We start from the raw sequence: 23684 nt of genomic DNA, 5'->3' as shown, positions 1-23684 counted from the left end.
TAATTTTCACGTCCACAGTCATGTTATCAATAGCTTGACAAATACGCACAATCTTTAGGAGTCCAATTTGTGTTGAATATTTAATAAGAACAAGGAGCCTTAACTACTCTGTTTTGCCATTAGTTGCACATACAGCGCATTAAACATCTTCTGCTGCTTTCAGGCGAGTTTGTTGTTCCGCCTGCACGTCCTCGCTCACCTTGCTTACATTTCCATGTCTAGCCTGCAGGCGGGAATGTTGACAGCTTTTGCTGGGCCTGGATGGCTTTGTGACTACTAGGGGGTGCTCCAGAGTAATGAAAGATACTGTTCTCCTCTCTTCCCATAGAGGCTGGATTTATCCTCCCCTTTCCTTGACTCGACTGGTTCCAGCCAGAGGGTAGGGGTTCAGACTTGTGTCTCCTGCTCGGCAGGAAGACAGACTTGCTACCAAAGAGTCAGGCTGCCTGTGATGGTGATTCGTATAGCTTGGGGAGCATGTCCCAAAGATGTTCCTGATTGATGCAGCTCATTAAGGTCGGGCTTAAAGTGGGTTGTGTCGACAATTGGAAGGTGTGGTGCGTTTCTTCTATGATTACTAAGAAACTAGGTTTTGTTTTCCTCGCACCATGCTATTTCTAAAGCAAAACTAGACTTGACAGTCGTCATTGCTTGCACACTGCTGATTTTCTCTAATTTGTAGGAGGCATAATTATTTATAAGAGAGGGAGTTACATACTTTTCAACAGGTTGGGTAAGTTGCTGTGTGCTGTGTGTCCTCGTTAGAGTGGAAAGACCATGGCATAACTTGATTGCTTGGATACTCCACTAGACAGACTCCTTACTTTCAATCTTAGTAGTTGCTGACACTAAAATGTCTATACAGGAGGCAAACCAAGCTTAATTAATTATTTTGTTTGTATCAGATTTTTCTGAAATTATGTACCTCAGATGTTTTTCTTCCTTCGAGGCAGGAAGTTTAAACTTAATCATAAATAATCTAATGCTGATTTATCCTTTTTTTCCTTTTATTTTTGTTTTCATTTGTAGTGATGCACATGTGCACCTTGATTTTTAGAATAACCTCTGTGTGCTACAGGATTGCAGGATTTTTTCTCAGACAGTAGCTTTACCTGACATGCATGAGTGCCAGGAGAAAATACCTGACTTGTTTTTGGAGGCCAACATCAGTTAAAATGTTCGTTTTAGTTCCCTTGGAAAATACATCTAGTAAACTCAAAAGCTTGGTAATTAGGGATGGTGAACATTTTTGCATGCTGCTTGGACTTACAGTAAAGTCAACAAGGCTTGACATTTCTACACTAAAAAAGCAGAAGATCATAAAAGCTGGATTTCTTGCTACTCTAAAGAGTAGTTTTCAGTTTGCTTATTACCCGCTTACTTCTGTAAGTATTTTTTTTTTGTTAATAGTGGCTATTAAACCTTCATCTGATATGAAGAAATACCTAGTATATCACTTACGAGACACTGATAAACTGGTAGATGATGTTTGACCTCCCTTGTACCTCAGTGGTTGTAAACACAACATTTTTCCTTTAAGATGTTCTCTATTTTCAGCTGTGTTTATTCCAAAATCAGTAGGTTGAAGATATTTCATTGAACAAAAACATTTAAATATTAGCTGCCAATCTTTTATGTTTAGCTATTAATTAATAACACATTTACTACAGTGTTCTTCAGTTGATTTGCACTTCCCTTAAAAACTTGCATTGTTAGAATAAAATCCCTTAATCCATGTTCAGGAGTAAGGGAGTACGTCTAAATCATGTACTAAACTTGTCAAATAAAGGAGTGAATTACTGTAATTTGTATAGCTGTAACTTTTGGATATTTGAAACATTCATATATTTTATATTTTCTCTATGGAGAAAAGCTCGTATAGACAGATACAGAAAGTATATTCTTAATTAAATTTAGCATTCTATCTATCTTGACCTCTCAAGTTATGTAATATCTTTACTAGAGATTGTCTTATGTAGGCCTTCACAGTTGTCTTCTGAAAGTTGTCAGAGTTTTCAGAATCAGTTAGTCTCTTCTTACTCAACAACTGCAGTGTGTCAGTAGAAACAGGCTTGCAGTTTGCAGTGATCTTTTCTAGCCTGCTTTGTTTTCTAAGGAAATAAGCAACTCATTCTTTTTCAATGTAATCTTAATTGTGTTACATTGCTGTGATGATTTTAGCATCCGAAAATACATTAGAAATAATTGATCTCTTGTTTGAGTGGTTGGTCTCTATTGAAAATCAGGTATGAAGACAGTTTATGTAGTAAAACTCTTGTAGGGGGGAAAAAAAGTACATTTCACTTTTTTTTTTTTTAATTCAGAAAATAAGAGAAACATGTGGAAGGGAATCTGCCAGCTTCACTCTTTTAAATTAATCAGTGGGTGATGGAGTTTGCTTTCCTATTTCTCTTTGGAAAAGCCTTTCTAAAATGTCTAAAAATATTTTAAAAATACTTAAAGACTTCTTTTCTTCATTTCCTGTAGGTGTGTTAGGGAATGTCTTCCCACATCTGGTTTAGGAGGTGACACCTCCTAGTTGTGCTTTTCCAGAGGAGTCAAAACTAAAGTTTGCCTTGAGGACGGGAAAACTAAAGGCAAATGGAGAAACTGTAGGAAGATGCCAGAACTGGGGAACTACAAAACACTAAATGAATGCTTAGATGTTTTCAGGATTGTATTCCTTCTTTGCAGGAGCTCCCAGGCAGTCTGTTGAGAAGATAAATGTGTGAGTAGGCCCCTAAATGCATTACTTAAGGAATGTTCCCAGAGCTGCATTAAAAAGCTGCTTCTGCCTTATGAACACTTGAGAAATTGTACTGTGTTTTGTTTCACTATGCTTGAACATAATCCTGATAATTCTGAGGCGGACTGCGCACACCTTGAGAACAATGTTTGCTCTTACTTGCATCATTATACAGAGAGGAGGAGTAGTTGTGAAGACAAGGTGCTGCTGAAATGCTGTGGTATCTCTTGGCACCCGCTGCAAGCTTCCTAACCTTGTGAAGAAGCCATCTGAGAGGTCTTTAAAGCAGAACGTGGCTACAAAGTGACAAAGAAATGAGCTTAGGCACATTTCATCACAAAGCTAAAAAACTTCAGAGGCGCTCTAGATCTGTCAGTTATGCCTAACGTGCAGATTTTTAGCCTTGCTTTTCTTTGTTGGGCTATTTTAGTACAAGCAGAGTTTTCCATTGTATTGAGGAAGGGGGGGGGGAATTTAGTATCTTTACTGACACAGTATCTTGATAAAAGCTATGGTGTATTTATACTTTTTGTGTTGGTACTTATTTCTACTAACTGTTTTTAGAGACCTGAAGTAGTTCTGTAGCATTTCTGCTTTGTAAATGTAGTTTTTCAAAGTCTGCCTTAGTTACTGATAGAAAGTGTTAAAAATCTTAAATAATTCAATATCTATCACCAAATTCCACTATCCAGCTTGTAGTGCAGCTAGCAGAAGTGCTAATTTAGCCTCCTAAAATGAAATTCAGTAACAAAATAAAATAAAATAGGTACATAGCCTAAAGGTGTTTTTATTGCCTTTGTTGCTTTTAACCACACCTGCAGTATAGGAGGCGTATGTGTAGTTGGTACTYGTGAGAAAGAACATATTTTTAAGGTAAGGTGTAGTTCTTGTTTAAATCCTAGGCAAGCTTACTGAGGAAGATTTTCTTCTCATGAATGACAAAGTTAAAGGAAAAATAAGTAACTGAACACAGTAATTTTGATGCATGCTAAGAGAAGTGAGGCAACTTTAACTATATAATGTGTTTTTGTCTGATATTAATAGTCCATTCATCTTACTGTAGTACTGAGGCTTCATCTTACAGGGATTTTTAACTGTAATTGTAAAAATTATTATGGAAGCCCTGTGCAGGATTAAATGCCTGAACTCTTCTTTCAATCCCTTGGCACAGGAATTAAAATATGCCTGATGAAGGTGTAGTTGAAGTGGGCTTGCAGTCCTGGAGGACTCTGTAGCTTGCACTGAATAATGTAACTTGAAATGTGTCTAGGCTTCAGTCATTGCTGTCACTGCAGGTGCATGTAGCCATATTTAGCACTGTTTTGCTACTCTTAGTACCCAAGTAGGCTAGTTTTATCCAGCTTAACATAGAATTTTCAAAAGCTGTTAGAAAAAGAGGGTAAAATACTTATAGGCTGTGTAGCCTGTGTTGCAAGTTTGTTCGTTCATGTGTGTCCAAGTGTCTTGCTTCTCAGCAGTGAGTGTTCATGTGTTCTGCGTGCATCTGTCTAAACTATGAGGAAGGCTGACTCAGTTTCTAGAGCCATTCAGCATCATAGAATCAGTAAGGTTGGAAGGGACCTCTGGAGATCATCTAGTGCAACCTCCCTGCTCAAGCAGGATCACCTAGAGCATGTTAGACAGGGTTGCATCCAGCGGGCTTTGAATATCTGCAGAGAAAGAGACTCCACAACCTCTCTGGGCAACCTGYTCCAGTGCYCYGTYRCTMTCACAGTGAAGAAACTCCCCCTTATGTTCAGGCGGAACTTCCTGTGGTTCAGTTTTTGCCCATTGCTTCTTGTCCTGTCACATGGGACAGCTGAAAAGAGTTTGTTCCCCTGACACCCTCCCTTCAGGTACTTATCCACACTGATGAGATCCCCCCTCGGTCTTCTCTTCTCCAGGCTAAACAGGCCCAGCTCTCGCAGGCGTTCCTCAGAGGGCAGATGCTCCAGCCCTCTGATCATCTTCGTAGCCCTACGCTGCGCTCTCTGCAGTAGCTCCATGTCTCTCTTGTCCTGGAAAGCCCAGAGCTGGACGCAATACTTGAGATGAGGCCTCCCCAGGGCTGAGGAGAGGGGTAGGATCATCTCCCTCAACCTGCTGGCAACACTCTTCCTAATGCACCCCAGGATGCCATTGGCCCTCGAGGCCACAAGGGCCCATTGCTGGCTCATGGTCAATTTGTCATCCACCAGCACTCCCAGGTCCTTCTCTGCAGAGCTGCTCTCCAGCAGGTCAGCCCCCAGCCTGTACTGGTGCATGGAGTTATTTCTGCCTAGGTGCAGGACTCTGCACTTGCCCTTGTTGAACTTCAGGAGGTTCTTCTCTGCCCAGCTCTCCAGCCTGTCCCGGTCTCTCTGAATGGCAGCACAGCCCTCAGGTGCATCAGCCGCTCCTCCCAGCTTGGTATCATCAGCAAACTTGCTGAGGAGGTCCTCTGTCCCTTAGTCCAGGTCATTGATGAAAAAGTTGAACAGGATGGGATTGCGGTACTGAGCCCTGGGGGATACCACTAGCCACAGGCCTCCAACTGGACTCCAAACCACTTATGACAACGCTCTGAGCGGTTTCTGCCTTTCAGCCAGTTCTCAATCCACCTCACTGTCCACTTGTCTAACCCACACTTCCTGAGCTTATCTAGGAGGATGTTGTGGGAGACAGTGTCCAAAGCCTTGCTGAAGTCAAGGTACACAACGTCCACTGCTCTGCCCTCATCTACCCAGCCAGTCATTCCATCGTAGAAGGCTATCAGATTGGTTAAGCAGGATTTCCCCTTGGTGAATCCATGCTGGCTGCTCCTGGTCACCTTCTTTTCCTCCATGTGCTTGGAGATGACATCCAGAATGAGCTGTTCCATCACCTTTGCAGGGATGGAGGTGAGGCTGACTGGCCTATAGTTGCCTGGGTCCTCCTCCTTGCCCTTTTTGAAGACTGGAGTGACACTGGCTTTCTTCCAGTCCTCAGGCACCTCTCCAGTGTTCCATGACTTTTCAAAGATGATGGAGAGCAGTCTGGCAACAACATCTGCCAGCTCCCTCAGTACCCTGGGTGCATCCCATCTGCGCCCATGGATTTGTGGATGTCAAGCTTGTCCAGAAGGTCACAAGGATATAGAGTTCTCCTAATTCATCTGCCTTTATTCATATTCCACAAATTCTCCTTCACTTTTTAGAAGTTCAAAGCAACACAAATTGCTTGAGATAATGGCTGCTATGGTTGCACCTGCATTTAGCTTGTGTGATCAGGCACTGAGCTGGATGTTTCAGGGAGCTGAGCTGGCTGAAAACTAGTGGATTTATTTTCATTTTTTTTTTATTTTTTATTTATTTATTTATTTTGCTTTTTCTCTTGAGTGTTTGATTTTTGGTTAACTCAGCTCCCTGAGTTGACTGACTGCATGATTGTATAGAAGGGAGGGAAGAGCTGGGCTGAGTAGCCTTGGCTTCTATCAACTTACAAGGAAGCAGGACTACACCCTGACACTGTCTTCCTTTTATGCAATATAAGTTTATGAATGCTACATATTATTGCAGGAACATAAGAAAGTATTTTAGAACCATATGCTTGGTGTATGTTGTGCTTTAGAATTTATATAGCATCACATTCCTTTTCCTTGTTTTGTTTGTAGGCACAGTTATTTAAACATGGCAAAAGAGAAGATTGTTTACCATATGGTAAGTCTCTGAAATCCTGATTTTTGTTTTTAAAGCAAAGGTGACATAAACGGTGAAATCGATAGGAAAGTTATAAAACATGGAAAATAAGAAAAAAAAAAAAGAAGAAGAAATGACAAAGTTAAGGGAGCAGAGGGCGCAACTGAGGAATATTGTATTGGAACATCTCATCAGACTATTAAAGATTTGACAAGTTGATCACTACCGTAATACAAGGGCTGAACACACAACATAAAAAGTATAAGATGTGACAAATATTTTAAAGAAACTCAATAAACATATTCTGGTGTTATACTTACTACTGCTGTTCCCAAAGAGTTTGCAAAAAACCTTCAAGTTTTTACTTGAGTTAGGAAATCCCTTGAGTTGAGGAGTTAGGAAATCCCAAGTTTAAAGAACCTGCTATGTACAGGACCCAGCTGGAATGATACTTGAATGGTACTCTTGGAATAAGAAAAAACTTACAGTGGAAAGAGATTATGATGCATACAATTAGGGATAGACTGGCACCTGAAAAGAGGACATACGGGTTTCTGGAAAGGGCAGTGGAATTATGCTCATCTTGTGATGAATCTTAGAATATGATTGGGAGAACAAAATACCAGTTTATTTTTTATAGCCTTTGATAGCCATAAAGAGAGGTAAGGAAGAGTGATGGTCTGTACAGAACGATACGAAAGACTGTGTCAGTTTTTACCAAAGCACCAGAAGTGTGATTTATGTTATTTATAGGAATCAAGCAATGGTATAAACTCACTTTGGAATGATTATGAATTGACTTAGAAAAAAACGCCTGAAGGAGATAGTTAGGGAATTGCTTTGATTTAAGAGAAGAAAGTCTGTAGCTCTAGAGTTGGGAAGGGTGTAATTCTTCCAGTTCCTCAGTGTGACATGCCAGTGCTGTCTTACAAAATGCCTGAGGTACAGGTGAAGGTGGAGATAAGACAGTGAAGACAAACAGAAAAGAATGACAGATGTACTATACAGGCTGATCTCAAACAAATAGAAGATATTGAGAAATGTCATTGCATAGGCATAGCAGGGAGCGGGGTGGAAATTTAAAGAGCAGTAACAATATGGCAAATACCTAGAATTATAAACAGACTAGATAAAACGTAGTGAAATACAAAACTATAATTTAAAAGGTCGCATCTGTACAACAAGATATTGTCTTAATTGATACAAAAGGCAGAAATTTTGGCTAATGACATTAACCCTGCTGGTAAAATTAGATGTCTTGGTCTGTGGCATCTACAAAGACTACTAAGCAGTTACAAATCTGGTAACGTGAGAGAGTCACAGGCATATTGTGAATGAGTTTATTACAGAAAGGACAGAATCCTCGCCACTTAGAGGCAAATGTTAAAATGGAAACTGATGAGAAAGAGAAAATGGGGGAGACAAAAAATACCAAAGATGGTTAATTATTACAAGTTTATAATAGTTCTGAGGATCAAATGGGGAAAAAAATAGAAGAACGTCAAAAGAAGATCCTGTTTGTAAAGCCATCTTTTGCATTATAGAACTAGAGGAAAAAATAAGCACTAATCCTGAAACCATTTGCATGGGACTATATGTATTCTAGYGATTCAGGAGCTGGCAGGATTTGGAAGAGGTTTATATTTAAATATTCTTAAAATTTTTCTATCTCTAAATATTATTGTTTCTGCAATCCCATCCTTTTAAAGCATTAGTCTCTAGCATTAACCATTACAAAAAAAAAAAAAAAATCCAAGTACTGGAAGATATTGAAATAATCATTGCTGGCTATTTTTTTTTGGCTATTTGTGTTTGTTTTTTAAATCTCTCAATATGTCAGGTCTAATCGTAAGGTTTTTTCTTTTTATTCTTTTTAAGTTGGGAAGATTTTAAAGTCACATGCCCTGTTATTTCTTAGACTTCAAAATGACTGTTAAATCTTTCATTTCATGATATATTTGAAAGTTCTGATATGAGACTAAAATGAGAGGTTACAAAACTTTTTTTGCTATTATAATCTCATAATTGCATTGCTTATAGTAATAATGATAGTTCTTTCAGAGCCTGAACTGCTCATCCATATTCACTGCTGATCAACCTTAGGCTCATTCTTTGAAATAGTCAGTAATTGCTTCAGGCTGCAAATATAAACAGGCTATTTTATTTATAGCAGGAATGTGTTCCTTGTGAAAACATTGAATTCTGCAATTTTATACTCTTTAATCCAAGCCTCTCCATTAGTCCATATTTTCTACTGTGCTGAAAAATAATTTTGTTGCCTTTGGTGTTTTCAAGTGAAAGGTTTTCTTGCTGATTGTTTACACATACACAGTATTTCTCACTCTAAATGTTAATGGACATTCATCCTCATAAAAATTTGTGGGCAGAGGAGTTGTGTTGGAGCTGCCTGAAAATTATAAATGAGGAAAGTGGACATCTGTGCAGTATACAGAGAGTGGCTGCAGAGTAACTGAATTAGGTTTGCTGACTCTCCAAGCTGTTAGATTACCAAAGATAAGTTGTTTATTTTCTTTTACAGCTGCTACTGTACTTGAGTGTCTGGATAACTGCAAGCTGTCAGAAAGTAATCAGATGGTTCTTCGCAAGCTAGGGATGAAACTTGTTCAACGACTTGGACTGACATTTGTGAAACCGAAAGTAGCAAAATGGAGGTTAGTTTAAGGCTGAAACAGAATTAAAAACAGAAAAAAAAAAGAAAAAAAATAATCCAAAGCATTAAAAAAAAAGTTTAAAAACTTTAGCTCTATCCCTTTGACTACCACCCCTCTGGCCCCTCCTTCATTTGAATTCTTGGGGAAAAAGGAGAGTTCTGTTGTATTTAGTTTCCTGTATTTTCTTTTAAATTTTGGTATGGTAAACCAATGATGTGACAAGCCAAGTCTCTTGACATTTTATGTTGCACATTATACAAGCAGAAGCCTGTCCCTATATAACATATAACTTGGTTAAGATGGGAAGATGGTGACCTTTGTTACTGAAATTGATTCAGTTAAATTCTGTAAGAGTGAACATACTTTCCCATTACATTGTTCTACTCTGATTCGATAGAAGGTTCACAGGGGAAACGTGGTTTGCAATCCCACTTTAGTTTTGCATATTAGTCAGGTTCTGGTGTTTGGTTTTACTTATTGCCACAGGGAAAACTCTTCTTCAGATTTCTCGCACTGATATTTTAAAATTGCAGGCTCCATTGGTGACTATTTTTTATTGTATTTCTTTTTCCAACTTTTGAGAATGTCCTTAGGCATAGCAAATTCTTTTTAGGTGGAGAATGTACCTTGCCCAATGGCAAAAGTCAGTTTAGCATGTAAAGTATGTCTTTTGTAAGAATATATCTACAGCACAAGCTAAATATCTGAGTACACTTGTGTAGAAATACTGAACTAGCTTTAACATTTTTAAAACAATTTTTAGTATATATATTTTTTTCATTCTTGGAGGGCTTTTGGGAGGTGAGAATTTTGCCTTTTACTGTCAGCAGTGGAAAGGGGGTTATATTGAAACAGGAAGCAGAGAGAGATGATGAAAAGTATTAAACAGTTTTGCACAGCAACCACCTCAGTCTCCTGGCAAAGAGACAACTCGGTCAGGAGGAAGGAGAATGGAATGCCTTCCCCTTTCTATGCAACAATTACTGAGTAACTGGAAAGGTGTATGTTGTGGCTGCAGTAGGTTGTCAAGAAGGCTTTATGGCAGCGTACACCTATTTCAGATGAAACTTAAATCAGAACAATAAATTAACTGTGCCTGTTTCTTGTGCAGATACCAGCGTGGCTGTCGGTCTCTGGCTGCCAATTTGCAAGCTCAGGGTTCAGTTGTGCAGAATCAAAAGACAACTGTTGCTGCTGTTGAAGCTGATGATGAAGAGGAATATGATATTCCAACAGAGATTGAAAATGTTGTAGGTGTGTTTAAAATTAGACAGAAATTACTGTAGTGTGTACTAACTAAATATACATTGGAAAATAACCTGCTTAGTGTTCAGAAAATCATAATGATCTGCACTAGTGTGAAGAATTTAAAAGACTCTAGAATTGGAATGTATGCAACTGGTTAAAATTAGTTACTGTATTCTGTGAAATGTTTTGCATTTCAGCATGTCAAGAAAAAATGTAATGCTCCATAGCGGTTTCTTTGGTTTGGGGGGGAGGTGGGGGGGGGAGGATTGGAGTTATTGAAATACATGTGACCAATTTTGTCCAGTAACAGGAAATAAATCTCTTGAGCCTTTGGCATATGGAAAGATGAATTGAAAGTAATGAACAATGAAATAAATTGTATTACTAGAAAGCTAAAGCATTAGTTGAAAATGATTTGAAAAAGCATTGGAAAAGTTGAAAAAAAAAGTTGAAAATTTAAGTTGTATCAAAGGAATAGCATTTTCTACTAGTATGCAGTTGTACAGCAGATCCTCTGCTGGCTTACTGGTGGATATGCTGTAAATAAATAGATATAAATTATATCAGAAAACTTTTATAACGGAGTAATCTATTGAACAACAGAAAAAATCACCATGCTCCATGTTGAATCTCCCATGGTATTTAAAATATCAAATCAGTGCCTCCTTTAGAAAACAATTTTAATGTCTCTATTGTTTCTTTGATTTCAAAACATACTTGTGTTACAAATATAAGAAATCTGAATATSCATGTTGTTTAAACTAGGAGGCACTTATATTAAGAGGGAAGTGAACTTCGGACATTTTAAGAAGTCTTTCTGTTATAGAAATGAGAGTAATCTGTTTTGTTTAAATTACATTATCTACAGAGCAATTGTTGGTTGGACTGAAAGACAAAGACACTATTGTCAGATGGTCTGCAGCGAAAGGGTAGGTTCTTTTGTGGTTACTCTAAAACTAATAAACTAAAACAAATAAGTTAGAATAACAGTCTGATGTATGCCCTGATTGATGAACTATGTGTCTTCTCAATATTTGCAGTTATTTCAAATGGCTTCAGCACAGCTGATGGTATTGAGCCGAGATTGCCTGGGTGTATATGAATCATAGAATCAGTAAGGTTGGAAGGGACCTCTGGAGATCTAGTCCAACTCCCCTGCTCAAGCAGAATCACCTAGAGCATGTTAGACAGGGTTGCATCCAGGTGGGCCTTGAATATCTGCAGAGAAAGAGACTCCACAACCTCTCTGGGCAACCTGCTCCAGTGCCCTGTTGCTATCACAGTGAAGAAACTCCCCCTTATGTTCAGGCGGAACTTCCTGTGGTTCAGTTTTTGCCCATTGCTTCTTGTCCTGTCACATGGGACAGCTGAAAAGAGTTTGTTCCCCTGACACCCTCCCTTCAGGTACTTATCCACACTGATGAGATCCCCCCTCGGTCTTCTCTTCTCCAGGCTAAACAGGCCCAGCTCTCGCAGGCGTTCCTCAGAGGGCAGATGCTCCAGCCCTCTGATCATCTTCGTAGCCCTACGCTGCGCTCTCTGCAGTAGCTCCATGTCTCTCTTGTCCTGGAAAGCCCAGAGCTGGACGCAATACTTGAGATGAGGCCTCCCCAGGGCTGAGGAGAGGGGTAGGATCATCTCCCTCAACCTGCTGGCAACACTCTTCCTAATGCACCCCAGGATGCCATTGGCCCTCGAGGCCACAAGGGCCCATTGCTGGCTCATGGTCAATTTGTCATCCACCAGCACTCCCAGGTCCTTCTCTGCAGAGCTGCTCTCCAGCAGGTCAGCCCCCAGCCTGTACTGGTGCATGGAGTTATTTCTGCCTAGGTGCAGGACTCTGCACTTGCCCTTGTTGAACTTCAGGAGGTTCTTCTCTGCCCAGCTCTCCAGCCTGTCCCGGTCTCTCTGAATGGCAGCACAGCCCTCAGGTGCATCAGCCGCTCCTCCCAGCTTGGTATCATCAGCAAACTTGCTGAGGAGGTCCTCTGTCCCTTAGTCCAGGTCATTGATGAAAAAGTTGAACAGGATGGGATTGCGGTACTGAGCCCTGGGGGATACCACTAGCCACAGGCCTCCAACTGGACTCCAAACCACTTATGACAACGCTCTGAGCGGTTTCTGCCTTTCAGCCAGTTCTCAATCCACCTCACTGTCCACTTGTCTAACCCACACTTCCTGAGCTTATCTAGGAGGATGTTGTGGGAGACAGTGTCCAAAGCCTTGCTGAAGTCAAGGTACACAACGTCCACTGCTCTGCCCTCATCTACCCAGCCAGTCATTCCATCGTAGAAGGCTATCAGATTGGTTAAGCAGGATTTCCCCTTGGTGAATCCATGCTGGCTGCTCCTGGTCACCTTCTTTTCCTCCATGTGCTTGGAGATGACATCCAGAATGAGCTGTTCCATCACCTTTGCAGGGATGGAGGTGAGGCTGACTGGCCTATAGTTGCCTGGGTCCTCCTYCTTGCCCTTTTTGAAGACTGGAGTGACACTGGCTTTAGGGTAGTCTTTAGGAAAATTTCAGTTACATTTGGGAATAAACATTCTGGATAAGACTTGAACTGAAAGGTGTCAGGTAGCATTTCTTTGAAATATTTTGTCTCTTCTCCTTTAAAAATTTTATTTCTATGTTAAGTTTGCTGTTGTGTAGCTTTTGCTCCAGTTTGGGATTGGTGTTTTAGGGTAATGGTGTTAAGATAGTGCATTGTTATCTCGAATTCAGCCCTCTTATTGTAAATTTCCAGTAACTAAATTTTTTATTTGACTTATTCATGAAATACAATACTAATCACTATGCGTTTTTATTTATTTTTTTTTAACTTTTGTAGAATTGGTAGAGTAACTGGAAGACTTCCAAAAGAATTAGCAGATGAAGTGGTCGGGTCTCTGTTGGACTGTTTTAGGTAAAAATCTTACTTCAAATTTTACATGCATCTGTAACATGTTTGCTTTTGGAATAAGAAGACCACAGTTAGGAAGACAGGTCTGAAATTTGGTAAATTTTTTTGGCCTCCTGGCAGATTTCAGAATCTTCGAAGATGTGGATATGCTAAGGGTGTTCATTGAAGAAACTATTCCTAATCCTTCATTTTGCCCCATTCTAAAATAATGCAGAAGGACCAAACATGAATCTTGCAAAAAAAAATGTACTCATCAACTTGCTGCTTTAAAATTCTTACTGTGCTTATGGCTTGAATTTTGTATGCAGTTCTGACACCTTCATTTTTGAAAGCATAGTAGAACTGGAAATGATATTCAAAAAGGTGCTGAGGATCATCAGACATAAGAAACAGTCCTTACGTGAGGGGAGACTGAAACAGCTAGGAAGAGTGATGAATGGGAGGAGTAACAGAAGTTTATGAAATCATGAATGGCATGGAGATTGTTGCCATCTGGATTTTATAAGAAACAAACTTAAGTAAGGTGGTAGGTTATTCACACAGCGCATGGTTAAACTATAAAAAGTCCTTCCCACAGGATGTTGCGGATGCTAAGAGTATATGCATGCTCAAAAATGATTTCTGTTCTGTGAATTTGTCCACAAATTGCTGGAGATTGGAAGTGTTTTGGAGAGCAGTGCTGTATGCTTGCCTTGTTCTTGAATTATACCATAGGCACCTGCTGTTGGCCTATGTCAGAGAGAGGTTTTTGGGCTAGCTGAATCTTTGGTCTGAGCAGGTATAGTTGCTAGGATGTTTTTTTGGCATGCATTGTTGAATGTGTTGCTTCTGCACCCATGTAGAGCATGTAAAGGAGTAAAGTATTAAAAAAGTACAGTATGCTTATTTTACATCAAGTTAGTCATCAAGTTCTTGTTAAGGAGTTGAACTTTAAGATCTAAACCATCCCTAGCTTGCGAAGAAACATCTGATTTTTGATTAAGCTAATAAACAAAAGCATAATTTCTTAATTTGCAAAAAATATTGGCAGTATTCAGTTTGCCACTCAAATGTACTTCAGTTTTCAAAAATGTTCTCGTGGTTGAGAGTACAAATTAAAAATATCAACTCAAAGGATAAGACATTAAAAAAAGAAACTATGAAGTTTTAAAAACTTGCCATGAAAGTATCTACTTAGCCTTGATACTTCCACCGTGCTGCTGTCATTAATTTTAGAGGCACTGCTGATCTCAATTATCCCTGGAACTTCAAAGGCCTGTACTCCCTGTGTTTTCTTTCCTTGTTTTTCAAGTCATGGGGATGAGTAATCCAACTAATAATTTAGTGACCTTCTTTCGTCAGAAACACCTGGGAGCAAATGTAGACAAGGACAGAGGGATTATCTTCTGTGTTTTTTGCACTAAGTATCTGATGAACAAAATAAAAATAAGTCAGTCACTCATGATTTTTAATAAGTAGAAAGACTACAAGGAAACAGGGAATGAATAAGCGATCATTTTTTGGCATGCAGAGAGGTTGTCGACATGGTCCCACAGAGATCTGTATGAGGCTTATGCTATTCAAGATGGTCATAAATGATCCAGGAATAAAGGTGAACAATGGGATGAGGAAATTAGATGATCTAAAGTTAGCTAATACAGTGAAAGCTAAGGGTGACTGAAAAGAGAATGTCATGTAAGTCTAAGTTAAATAAGTAGGCTATAAGTGATGTAAGAAGTAAAATGTCCATTGAGTACAAAGTAAATCACTTGGAGGAAAATGCAGCTAACTATAACACGGCTATTACTGCTCAGGAAAAAGATCTTGAAGTCACTATTGATTGTTCTGTGAAAATGTCAGTCCAGCTCTCCATGGCTGTCAGAAAAAAAAGCAGGTAAATGTAGCATTAGATATTATTAGGGAGAGAATCAGTCCTGAAACTGAAATGCTTATTGTGTTAATGTGTAATTCTCAGATGTTCCCACGTGAATGCTGTGAGTGGTCGAGCTGCTTCATTGCAGAAAAGATGCACTAAAACTAGTGAAAGTGCAGAGGTGTGACAGGATGATGATAAGCACTGAATATCTTTTGTAAGAGCAGTGATTTCACTAATGAGGATTCTTCTAGTTGGAAAGAAAAAAATTGAGTGATATAATGGAGATGTGTAAAATAACAAACATGAAAGAAAGAGAGGACAGCAAAGAATTGTTTACTGTTTGCTCTTCTAATATGAGAAGCAGGAAGGATCAGGAAGTATGCTTTCACGCCATTGTAATTAAACTGTGGAAGTCATTGCCACAGGATGTTATGGAAGCCAAAAGTGTAAAGGGAGTTCAAAAAGGGATTATACAAGTTAATGGAAGAGAATCCAGGCAGTGGTTATTAAACATGACATTTTGCCTCTAACCTCTGGCTTGGGAAGTCCCTCAACTGTTGATCGCTGAAGCTGGGAAGAGGCTGCGAAAGGAAGGATCCGATCCTTTATGCTTCGTCTTTGCTAAGCATCTGCCATTGGTCCATGTCAGGAACAGGATACTGAGAAAGGGGAACCGTAGGTGTGACCTAGTTTGGTTGTTTGATGTTTTATTCTTAGATTCCTTTTGCTAGTTTAATACAAAATGAACTTTTTGTGTGTATAGTCATGCGTCCCCTTTTCTCTCTTTCATCTGCCATTCCTCCAAAAATGTGTACTGTTTCTGGTTAATTTTTGCTGTGCTCACTACACTCTTTTGTTTCCTGTTTTTTTTTTTTTTTGTTTTGTTTTTTAAAAAAGGCATGCAGACACCACTACTAATTGGAAATGCACAAACTTATATTATTTTCTTACTGTAAAATCTCCCTTGTACCTCTTTAACTCATTCAGGACTGTTTGGCATTAAATTCATTCATTATTTGGGAATGTTCTGTAAATTTGCATCTTTTGCTAGTGTACTAGAAGGTTATTCTCTTTTTTTCTGGGTGATTTTCTTGTAGTGCACTCTTCTGTAATGAGAGAGTTTTTTGAATCRTTGCTTATTTGATCGTTTTTGTAGCAATATTAATGTTGCAAAAAATGAGAGAGAAAACAGGTTCAACCAGTCATGCCTGTATTTTAAAGTCTGACAGAAGTGGTAACATGATAAATGTGTGCTGATTTGGATTATGCATCTTTCAAAATGTTAGGAATTCACTATGAAAAATGACAGTCTTAACCAAACTTATTTTTATTCTAAAATTAGTTTCCAGGAAACGGACAATGCATGGCATGGTGGATGCCTGGCCCTGGCTGAATTAGGCAGAAGAGGATTGTTACTCCCTTCCCGAATTCCAGATGGTGAGTTATTGTTGTTGAATGTTAGTAAGTTTATGAATTAACGTTTTATAATATTAAGGATTTAACATATGGCAATAGACTGGAATTTGCTGATGTGAGAGGGCTGAATAATGACTATAGTACTGAATTCTAGAGGAAAAAATATGCCTATGGGGATATTTAAGGTACTTAATGTCAAAAGCATTGTCTTGGGTGTGTCCTTTTTATACTTAATAAATTTTGCTTTCCAAAATGAAATTAGTTTCTTCGAGTTTTCTTTTTTTTCCTCTGCTCTCCCCTGTTTCTTTGTGCAGCAGTACAAAATAGTTCTATATGTTACTATATTGTGTCAGTGTCCTCATCTACATAGAATATATTAAATAATTCATGACTAACTTTCACTTTAAACCTAGTAGTTTATGCTATTTGTTTCTGAATAAATTTTAGAGGCTAGTTTGAAGTAATTTATATAGTGAACTCTAAGTCATTCGTAAGTTTGTGAGGTATCAGGATGGAAAGAAATTAATAACAGGACAGAAGGGCTTGTTTCTTTGTTGCAGAAACCCAGAGTTGATTATACTGACTTGGAGAAAGACAAAGAAAGGAGTTCTGATACTTGGAAGAGAAGCTAACACAGTGACGTTAGGATGGACTGTGCTGTACTTTGCAAGGCAGAATTATGTTCCAGTTGTCCTTACAAAGTGATCTAAGAAATTAGGCCAATGCTAAGTGCTGTTCCTAGCTGGGGGCAAGTGACTACACAATTCAAGATATGGGAAGTGACTGGCTAGGCAGCTGTTACGTAGGAACGGATTTAAGAGTTCATGTGGGTCACCCACATGAATCAATCCATTTAATTTATCTCAGTAGAACGTGATGGTGAAAAAGAAGTCATAAACAGAGTGTGGTAATCCTTCCATCCTACTTGATACTAAAATTATGACTCATGCTACTCTGTTTTAGACAACAGACTGAAAGAAATAAGGTTTTGTGGTTGAAAGAAGAGAAAGCTGACTTTATTATCTTCCCTTAAAGGAAAACTTTTCCTTATGACAATTGTCTTCTGTTACTAGAACAAAACTACAGATAAAGGGTATAAGATGCAACAAGACAGTAGTTAGACAGGTGTTACAAGATAGAATTTCTTATTCTAAATAAATTGAAGCTGTGGAATAATTTGTTTATGGACATGGAGTTAGCTGCCTGACAGTGGAGCTAATCATAGGTATGGAAAGTAGCTTGAATAGTTGACTTTTAATGTTCCCTTCAGCCCAGTTTTTAACAATTTTAAGGCATGTTGATGAGGTAGACTTCACCTTTAGAGCATATTGTATGAACAGGATTTGTATAGAGGAAGTGAAAAATAAAATCTATAATTGTATGAAAACCACAAGTGCTCAAGTTTATTCTATTAAATTAAAATTAACAAGAAAAGAGATATATGAGATTTTTGAAAATTATGGATAAAAGGAACTGTGCAACTTTCTGCTTTAGGAGATTAGTGATACAAATAGCTTGACATAGGTAAAAACAGGAACAACAGCAACACTAGACTCTGTAATTTCATGTTCAGAAATTGTGAATTCAGTAACATTTGTCCTTAAGCTGAAAGCCTTAAAGTTGTCCTAAATAGACAGATGTTCCTTTCATCGCAGACTGATGTATCATGATACCTCATACTTTCTTGCTGCCCTGCTGGAATATCTGTATTTGAGATATCTTTTTGTTACCATGTTCCCTTTGTTCAATCTCAGATTCATATTTTTGTCTTCTGACAATCTGTGAAAACCTTTTCTCTATGATAAAGTGAAGATCGATGCTGTTACGCTTGTTTCTGAGACTGAGAGTGCACACTGTGCCAGTTTAAGCAAGACATTTAGGCAACAAACAGTTTTATTTTAGTTAAACATTTTATGAAATTTGCCTGTTCAGCAGTTTTATGGCAGAGGGCATTCCTGGGGTTTTTCATATGGACCTCATGTACAGATTAATTCCTCTGCTTCGTGAACTTCGTTTTCAGAGTTGATTGGTACACCGTTTCAAATTTTACTTGCGAACTGAGCTTTTAGCTAGCAATTTCTTTACTATTTTCCTCTTTAAAATGCGCGTGACACATAGGGTAGTGAATGTATTTGTGTTCATTAATGACTTCCCATATATTTTAAGTACAGGTCACAGATTTATTTGAAAAATTACAAGTTTATTTACACAGCTGTAGAAACAGAAAATAGTTTTAGGACATATATAGAAGTACACTGAAACTGATAGTTAGTGATACATGCTTACTGGAATAAAACCTTCACCAGGAGAGTTTTCTTCAGCTGAAATAAATTATTATATAAATATCCTTTTAGGCTTGGAGTTTCAAGTTTGCCCAGTGTCTAGCTTCAGAGGATTAGGCACCTAAATCATTTAGATTTTGAAATTTTCAACATTATTTTCATGGTGGTTCGGGTAAACGTAAACATAAGCTTTTTTTTTTTTTTTTTTTAATTGGTGCAGATTGATATGGCTAGTTCTACTTCAGCTTGGAAGGCTTACTTTGGTTTAAATTGAATCTTGTGCTTAGCTAATGTAAGAAAAACTTGCTTTTACAAAGTTTTGTTTAAACTGGTGTCTGCCTCTGAGTGGCAAAATTTAATCTGTTTTGCATTGTGGCATAATGGCAAAGTGCATTCATATGCCAGTTAACAGTAAATTTAAGTAGCTAGGTTTAATATTAAGCTTATTAAACTACTGAACAGTGAAATAAAAATAGTTTTTCAAGGAAAAAAACATATTAAATGAAATTAAACCTGAAAACTACTATGACAATATGTTATTGAACATCATTGTTTCTAGAGCTTAAACATCTTGTAAGAAAAGAACGCGTAAACGTTATTTTACAATAATACAATTGCAAAAAACCTTGAAGATTCATTTTGTGAACTTTGGCTTTAGTAATGAATGCAAAAATCCACTCATCAAAATCTGAGCTTATGCATGGGAAGTTCAATTACTTAAAAATATTAATATAAAATTATGAACATTTTCTATATACATGTTAGTAGTTGAATATATCTTCTCATGGACCAAACCTAACAAGAGGTGGAATGTCGACATTTTCTGATGTAACTGGTAACTAACTTTGTGACTAGAAACTCATTGGAAAGTGAACTATTATGATACTCTTGTTCTCTTCCTTAAAGTGAAGACTCTGCTACAGTCATTTGACCTTACTCTTTTAGTGCCTTGCTGTGATTTTGTTGATTCTTTCTGATTTGTCCTTTTTTGTCCTTTTACTTTGTGATTGCTCTGAGTATCCTGAGTATCAGAAGAATTAAGAGTAGCTTCTGCACATGAAGCCTTACAGTCCTGAGGACTCTGCCCTTCATTGCCCGCTCTGACTTTGCTAGGACTGTATGCAGCTAGCTGGCAGAGAGCTACTGCTGCTGTTTGCTTCTGTTCATCACAACTGTCAATTATTCTCAAGTCTTGAGCTTCATTATGGTGCACTGTGAAGGAAGATTTGTCACTGGCACTGCTAATAGGGTTTTGGGGGTTACACGTGTCTGCTGCAGCAGCATTTTCATTTTCGGGTTTTGGAGAAGTAGCAGCACCGTTGTCATGAGCTGGACTGTGGAATGCAGTTTTCAGGCTTCCTGTATTACAGGAGTCTTTTACTGAGAGATTCAGAGGCATGTCTTGCAATTCTAGAAAGTTTTGGCTTTCTGCTTTGGAAGTGTTTTTGTATGCATGCTCATGAACAGGCCCTGTGTTTGCGTCAGGCTTCTTTGAAAGATTAAGGGGTGCTACCCCTGCGTCGTCTTCGGTATTGGACTGCGAACCCTCATTGTTACAGCATTCGTTCGGTACATATGAATCTTCATCAGTGACATTAACGCTGAAAGAAATGGAGAGAAAAAGAAATTACTATGAAGTACTCTAATCAGTTGGGGCTGAAGAAGTAGACAGAAGAAAATAAAGAATTCTGGCTAGAAGTCTGATAATGTTGTTTCTCCTTCCCTCCCCCAAGCCCCTTTCGCCATGTGTATCGCTCTGATACAGGTAATTTGCTGAAGTATGCAGATACATGCATAGTAATGATGTTAGAGATGTGTCACACACCTAAGGAGAATGAGTGGTCCACTATCGTGATTGAGTTGTACTCTATTTTACATAGACATATCACATAGGATAACTTTTCTCAATGCAGTGAATTTAAATATATTTTACAGCCATTACATGAGATGTACATTTGTTATCTTTGTTTCCTTAGTAAATTGGACAAGAACTTGTGAAGTAATTTTATTATTATTTTACCTGGTAGGTGAATCTCCTCTATCTTGCTGAGTCTGTGCACTTTGAAGTAGAGTTGGTTGATCGGTGCTTTTTCTCACAGGTCTGAAAGCTGTGAAATTTTCTTCTGGTTGATCATATTTGCCAAGCAATGTGGAAGACGACTTGTTAGAGAGGTCAAATAAACCTTCACAAGCATGGCTTGTCTGGGTAAAGTTGGTTGGGCTAGGTCTACCAGGAGAGCCTGTTGCCGCACTTCCTGCAAGAGGGCTCATTTTTGCATTCTCTCTTTCGTTTTGGTCATCTTTGGAGTGACTTTTGGCATTCAACAATGTCATTTCTTTTTCATAATCTGTTTGTTTTTTATGTGAGCTTAGAGGATATTGTTGGGATGGACTTAAAGAAGCAGGATAGAGCAAGCTAGTTTCTTCCATTAGATGAGAACTTTGATCTCTGCTGATACCAGCTACATGTGAAAATCTGTAAAACGGAGGGTCTGTTGGCCTACAAAATCCATATGGTATTGGAGGACTGGAGTGATACTGTTGGAACAATCGATAGTGTTCATATGCTGATGGATTTATTGGTTTTGGAAGTGGTCCAGCGTGGGGAAGGAAGTGTCTTTGATCTTGTGTGCCATAGACAGATAGAGCAGAGCTTTCACACTCTGAATTACCTGGAAGCAAATAAGGTGCGTAGATAGCCAGCCTATGCTCATAAAAATGGGGAGAGTACTCTGGAATCATTGGTTGCATATAAGGTGAAATGGAAGCAAAACCTTTTGTGGGAGCAACTTTATGTGGAAACTCTGGGAGAAAAGGAGAACCTGCTTTCCATGGGTGATTTGGTGCATGAAATGCAGATTTAATGGGAAAAGGTGAACTTTTGTTAGAGAGGGATATAATTTCGGATACCTCATTTGCTTYTGGGCCTTTACTATCTCTGTGTTCTCCTACAGGAACAAAAGCTGAGGGCCTTACAATGCTGTCCAAGAGGGGCTGCATGCTGATGGCACTTTCTGTTGCAGTACTGGCAAGAGTTAATTCCTTCTGAATTGCAGGTTTTTGTCCTTGAATCGATGTGTTTGTTGCCTGGTTTTGTAACTCAGCGTTTTCCTTGGCATCTTCTTTTGCAAAAGGATGTTGAGGCTTTGAATCAAGATTTGACAGTCCGTTTGTGATGGATTTAGAAGAAGTTGGTTTGACTGTAGATTCTAGCTGATTGATCTGCTTGGACTCCAAGGAACTGGTCTTTGGACACTTGATAATGCGATCCTGTTCTGATACTAAAGTAATTGAGTTTTTGCACAGACCATACTTCATATGGTTAAAAAGGTGAGATTTCTCATTGCAAGTGAAGGGACACTGAAAGCACTTATATTTAAATGGCTTTCCTGGCGGTCTTGGGATGTAATGAGGTTTCTTTGGCTTACGTTCTTTGAGGAGACTCATTTTTTTCTGCTTTAAATGATTAAATATAACGATTCTATATAAAAACTTTCTTGCAATTAGCTTTCCTCAGTTTTAGCCACTTGAGGTTTCCAGTTTTTCAGGTTTCTAGAATCCTTTTTCCCAGGTGAAAAGAGGATGCCAGCTCCTGTGCTGTCTCAGGAGAGTAGGGGGTACCGGAAAACAACACTTCTGCAACTGGTAGCACAGGAACTGTAACAAAAAGGTTAAAATTAGCTGTACTGGATCACTGGAAATAAATAAAAACTAATACAATCTTTCAGTTGTATTCCCCTTCATTTGATATTTTTTAATTATTTTTTTTCTTTTTTATAATAGAAATACTAGATGCCTGATTTGAGATAGACATGCATTTAACTTCTTCATCTTTCAGCWCCTACATATATTCACAGAAATTGGCTAATATTCAGCAGCGCCAATCACCTGCAAACGTGATAGGGCTTCAAGGAGTTTTCTCTGAAAACTGAGGGAACGTTCAATCAGAAGATGAAAGTAGAAGTCTAGGTGGAGCTGTTGAGAGAGAAGTGAAGGTGGGTAAGATGAGAGGAGGCAGGTCTTGGCAGCAGCTGGATATGGGGCAAGCCTGTCCGGCCGGTTGGGAAAAGAGAGGAGGGAATTTCCTGCTTGGTGAAATGAGGGTGGAGTGAATTGGTTGCACTAGGGGAGCTGACTTGGCTCTTCCAGAGACTGACCAACCTCCCCCCCCCCCCTTTTAACTGGTGTGGTGTTTCCTAACAGCCTAATCTCAATGGATACCTCAAAAGTGGCCAATCTCTCGAAGGCTAAAACCACACCAATTTTCTTCCTCTTCCTAATTCAATTAAGAGAAATGAGTCCTGCAATATCTGACTAATACAGTCTTCTCCTTGATAAACACATTTAGCATTCTTCTGCTGTGTGGCATCTTACATGCTGCACAGAGTTAGCACCTACATGCGAGTGTATTAATTCAGGTTAAAAGTATCTGACAACAATTGATTTATAGAGGAATGATCTATCTGTCTTCAGAAAAACGGAGGTTGCGGATACTTTATACAGCCTAATGATTTGCTCAGTAGATAAGTCAGGAGGGCTTGTAGCAGCTTGTTCCATTATGTTCGCTGATTCTGAAGGCGTGAGAAACTCTCGGAGTCAAGTTCTCATGATTTTATAGGATGTGTTATGGCAGAGATCTAAAAACTGATGATTTCATCATGAACTATAAGCATCATTATCAAAATGATGACTCTTGCAAAACCACGTACTGTATCTATTGTGTTACCCGAAACTGCAGGAATACTAATTGTACGAGTGACTAGTATAGCTCGTTTTCTTTTTAAAACGCTTTTTGCATAGAAGTTTGAATCAGGAGTATTAAAATACCAAGTTTGTGAAAAGAATTGCTGGTAATTATCTGCTGTGAGATTTTGGTTGAAGTAGAGATGTTTTGCATTTCTTAAATT

The 23684-nt window shown here is 38.6% G+C and overlaps 2 protein-coding genes across 2 annotated transcripts in view; one reads left to right on the top strand and one right to left on the bottom strand.

The window, feature by feature from the left end:
- TBCD (tubulin folding cofactor D) overlaps positions 1-23684 on the top strand; it is a 130019-nt gene that overhangs the window by 16747 nt on the left and 89588 nt on the right. Inside the window, exons 9-14 of the mRNA XM_085298315.1 lie at positions 6378-6423; positions 8942-9074; positions 10186-10328; positions 11191-11251; positions 13153-13227; positions 16422-16516. Coding sequence (XP_085154441.1) covers positions 6378-6423; positions 8942-9074; positions 10186-10328; positions 11191-11251; positions 13153-13227; positions 16422-16516 — 553 coding nt within the window. The remainder of the gene's footprint in view (positions 1-6377; positions 6424-8941; positions 9075-10185; positions 10329-11190; positions 11252-13152; positions 13228-16421; positions 16517-23684) is intronic.
- ZNF750 (zinc finger protein 750) lies at positions 19649-22394 on the bottom strand. The gene is made up of 2 exons (XM_085298291.1): positions 20798-22394; positions 19649-20378 (listed from the first exon to the last, which is right to left on the bottom strand). Exons 1-2 carry the CDS (start codon positions 22222-22224, stop codon positions 19655-19657), a joined length of 2151 nt encoding a protein of 716 aa, XP_085154417.1. The 5' UTR covers positions 22225-22394; the 3' UTR covers positions 19649-19654.

The sequence above is a fragment of the Rhea americana genome, unplaced genomic scaffold (genome assembly GCF_003343005.1).
Source record: "Rhea americana isolate MKP2758 unplaced genomic scaffold, rheAme1 scaffold_138, whole genome shotgun sequence".
In the NCBI taxonomy this organism is placed as follows: Eukaryota; Metazoa; Chordata; class Aves; order Rheiformes; family Rheidae; genus Rhea; species Rhea americana.
This window is presented reverse-complemented; position numbering and strand designations above follow the sequence as displayed.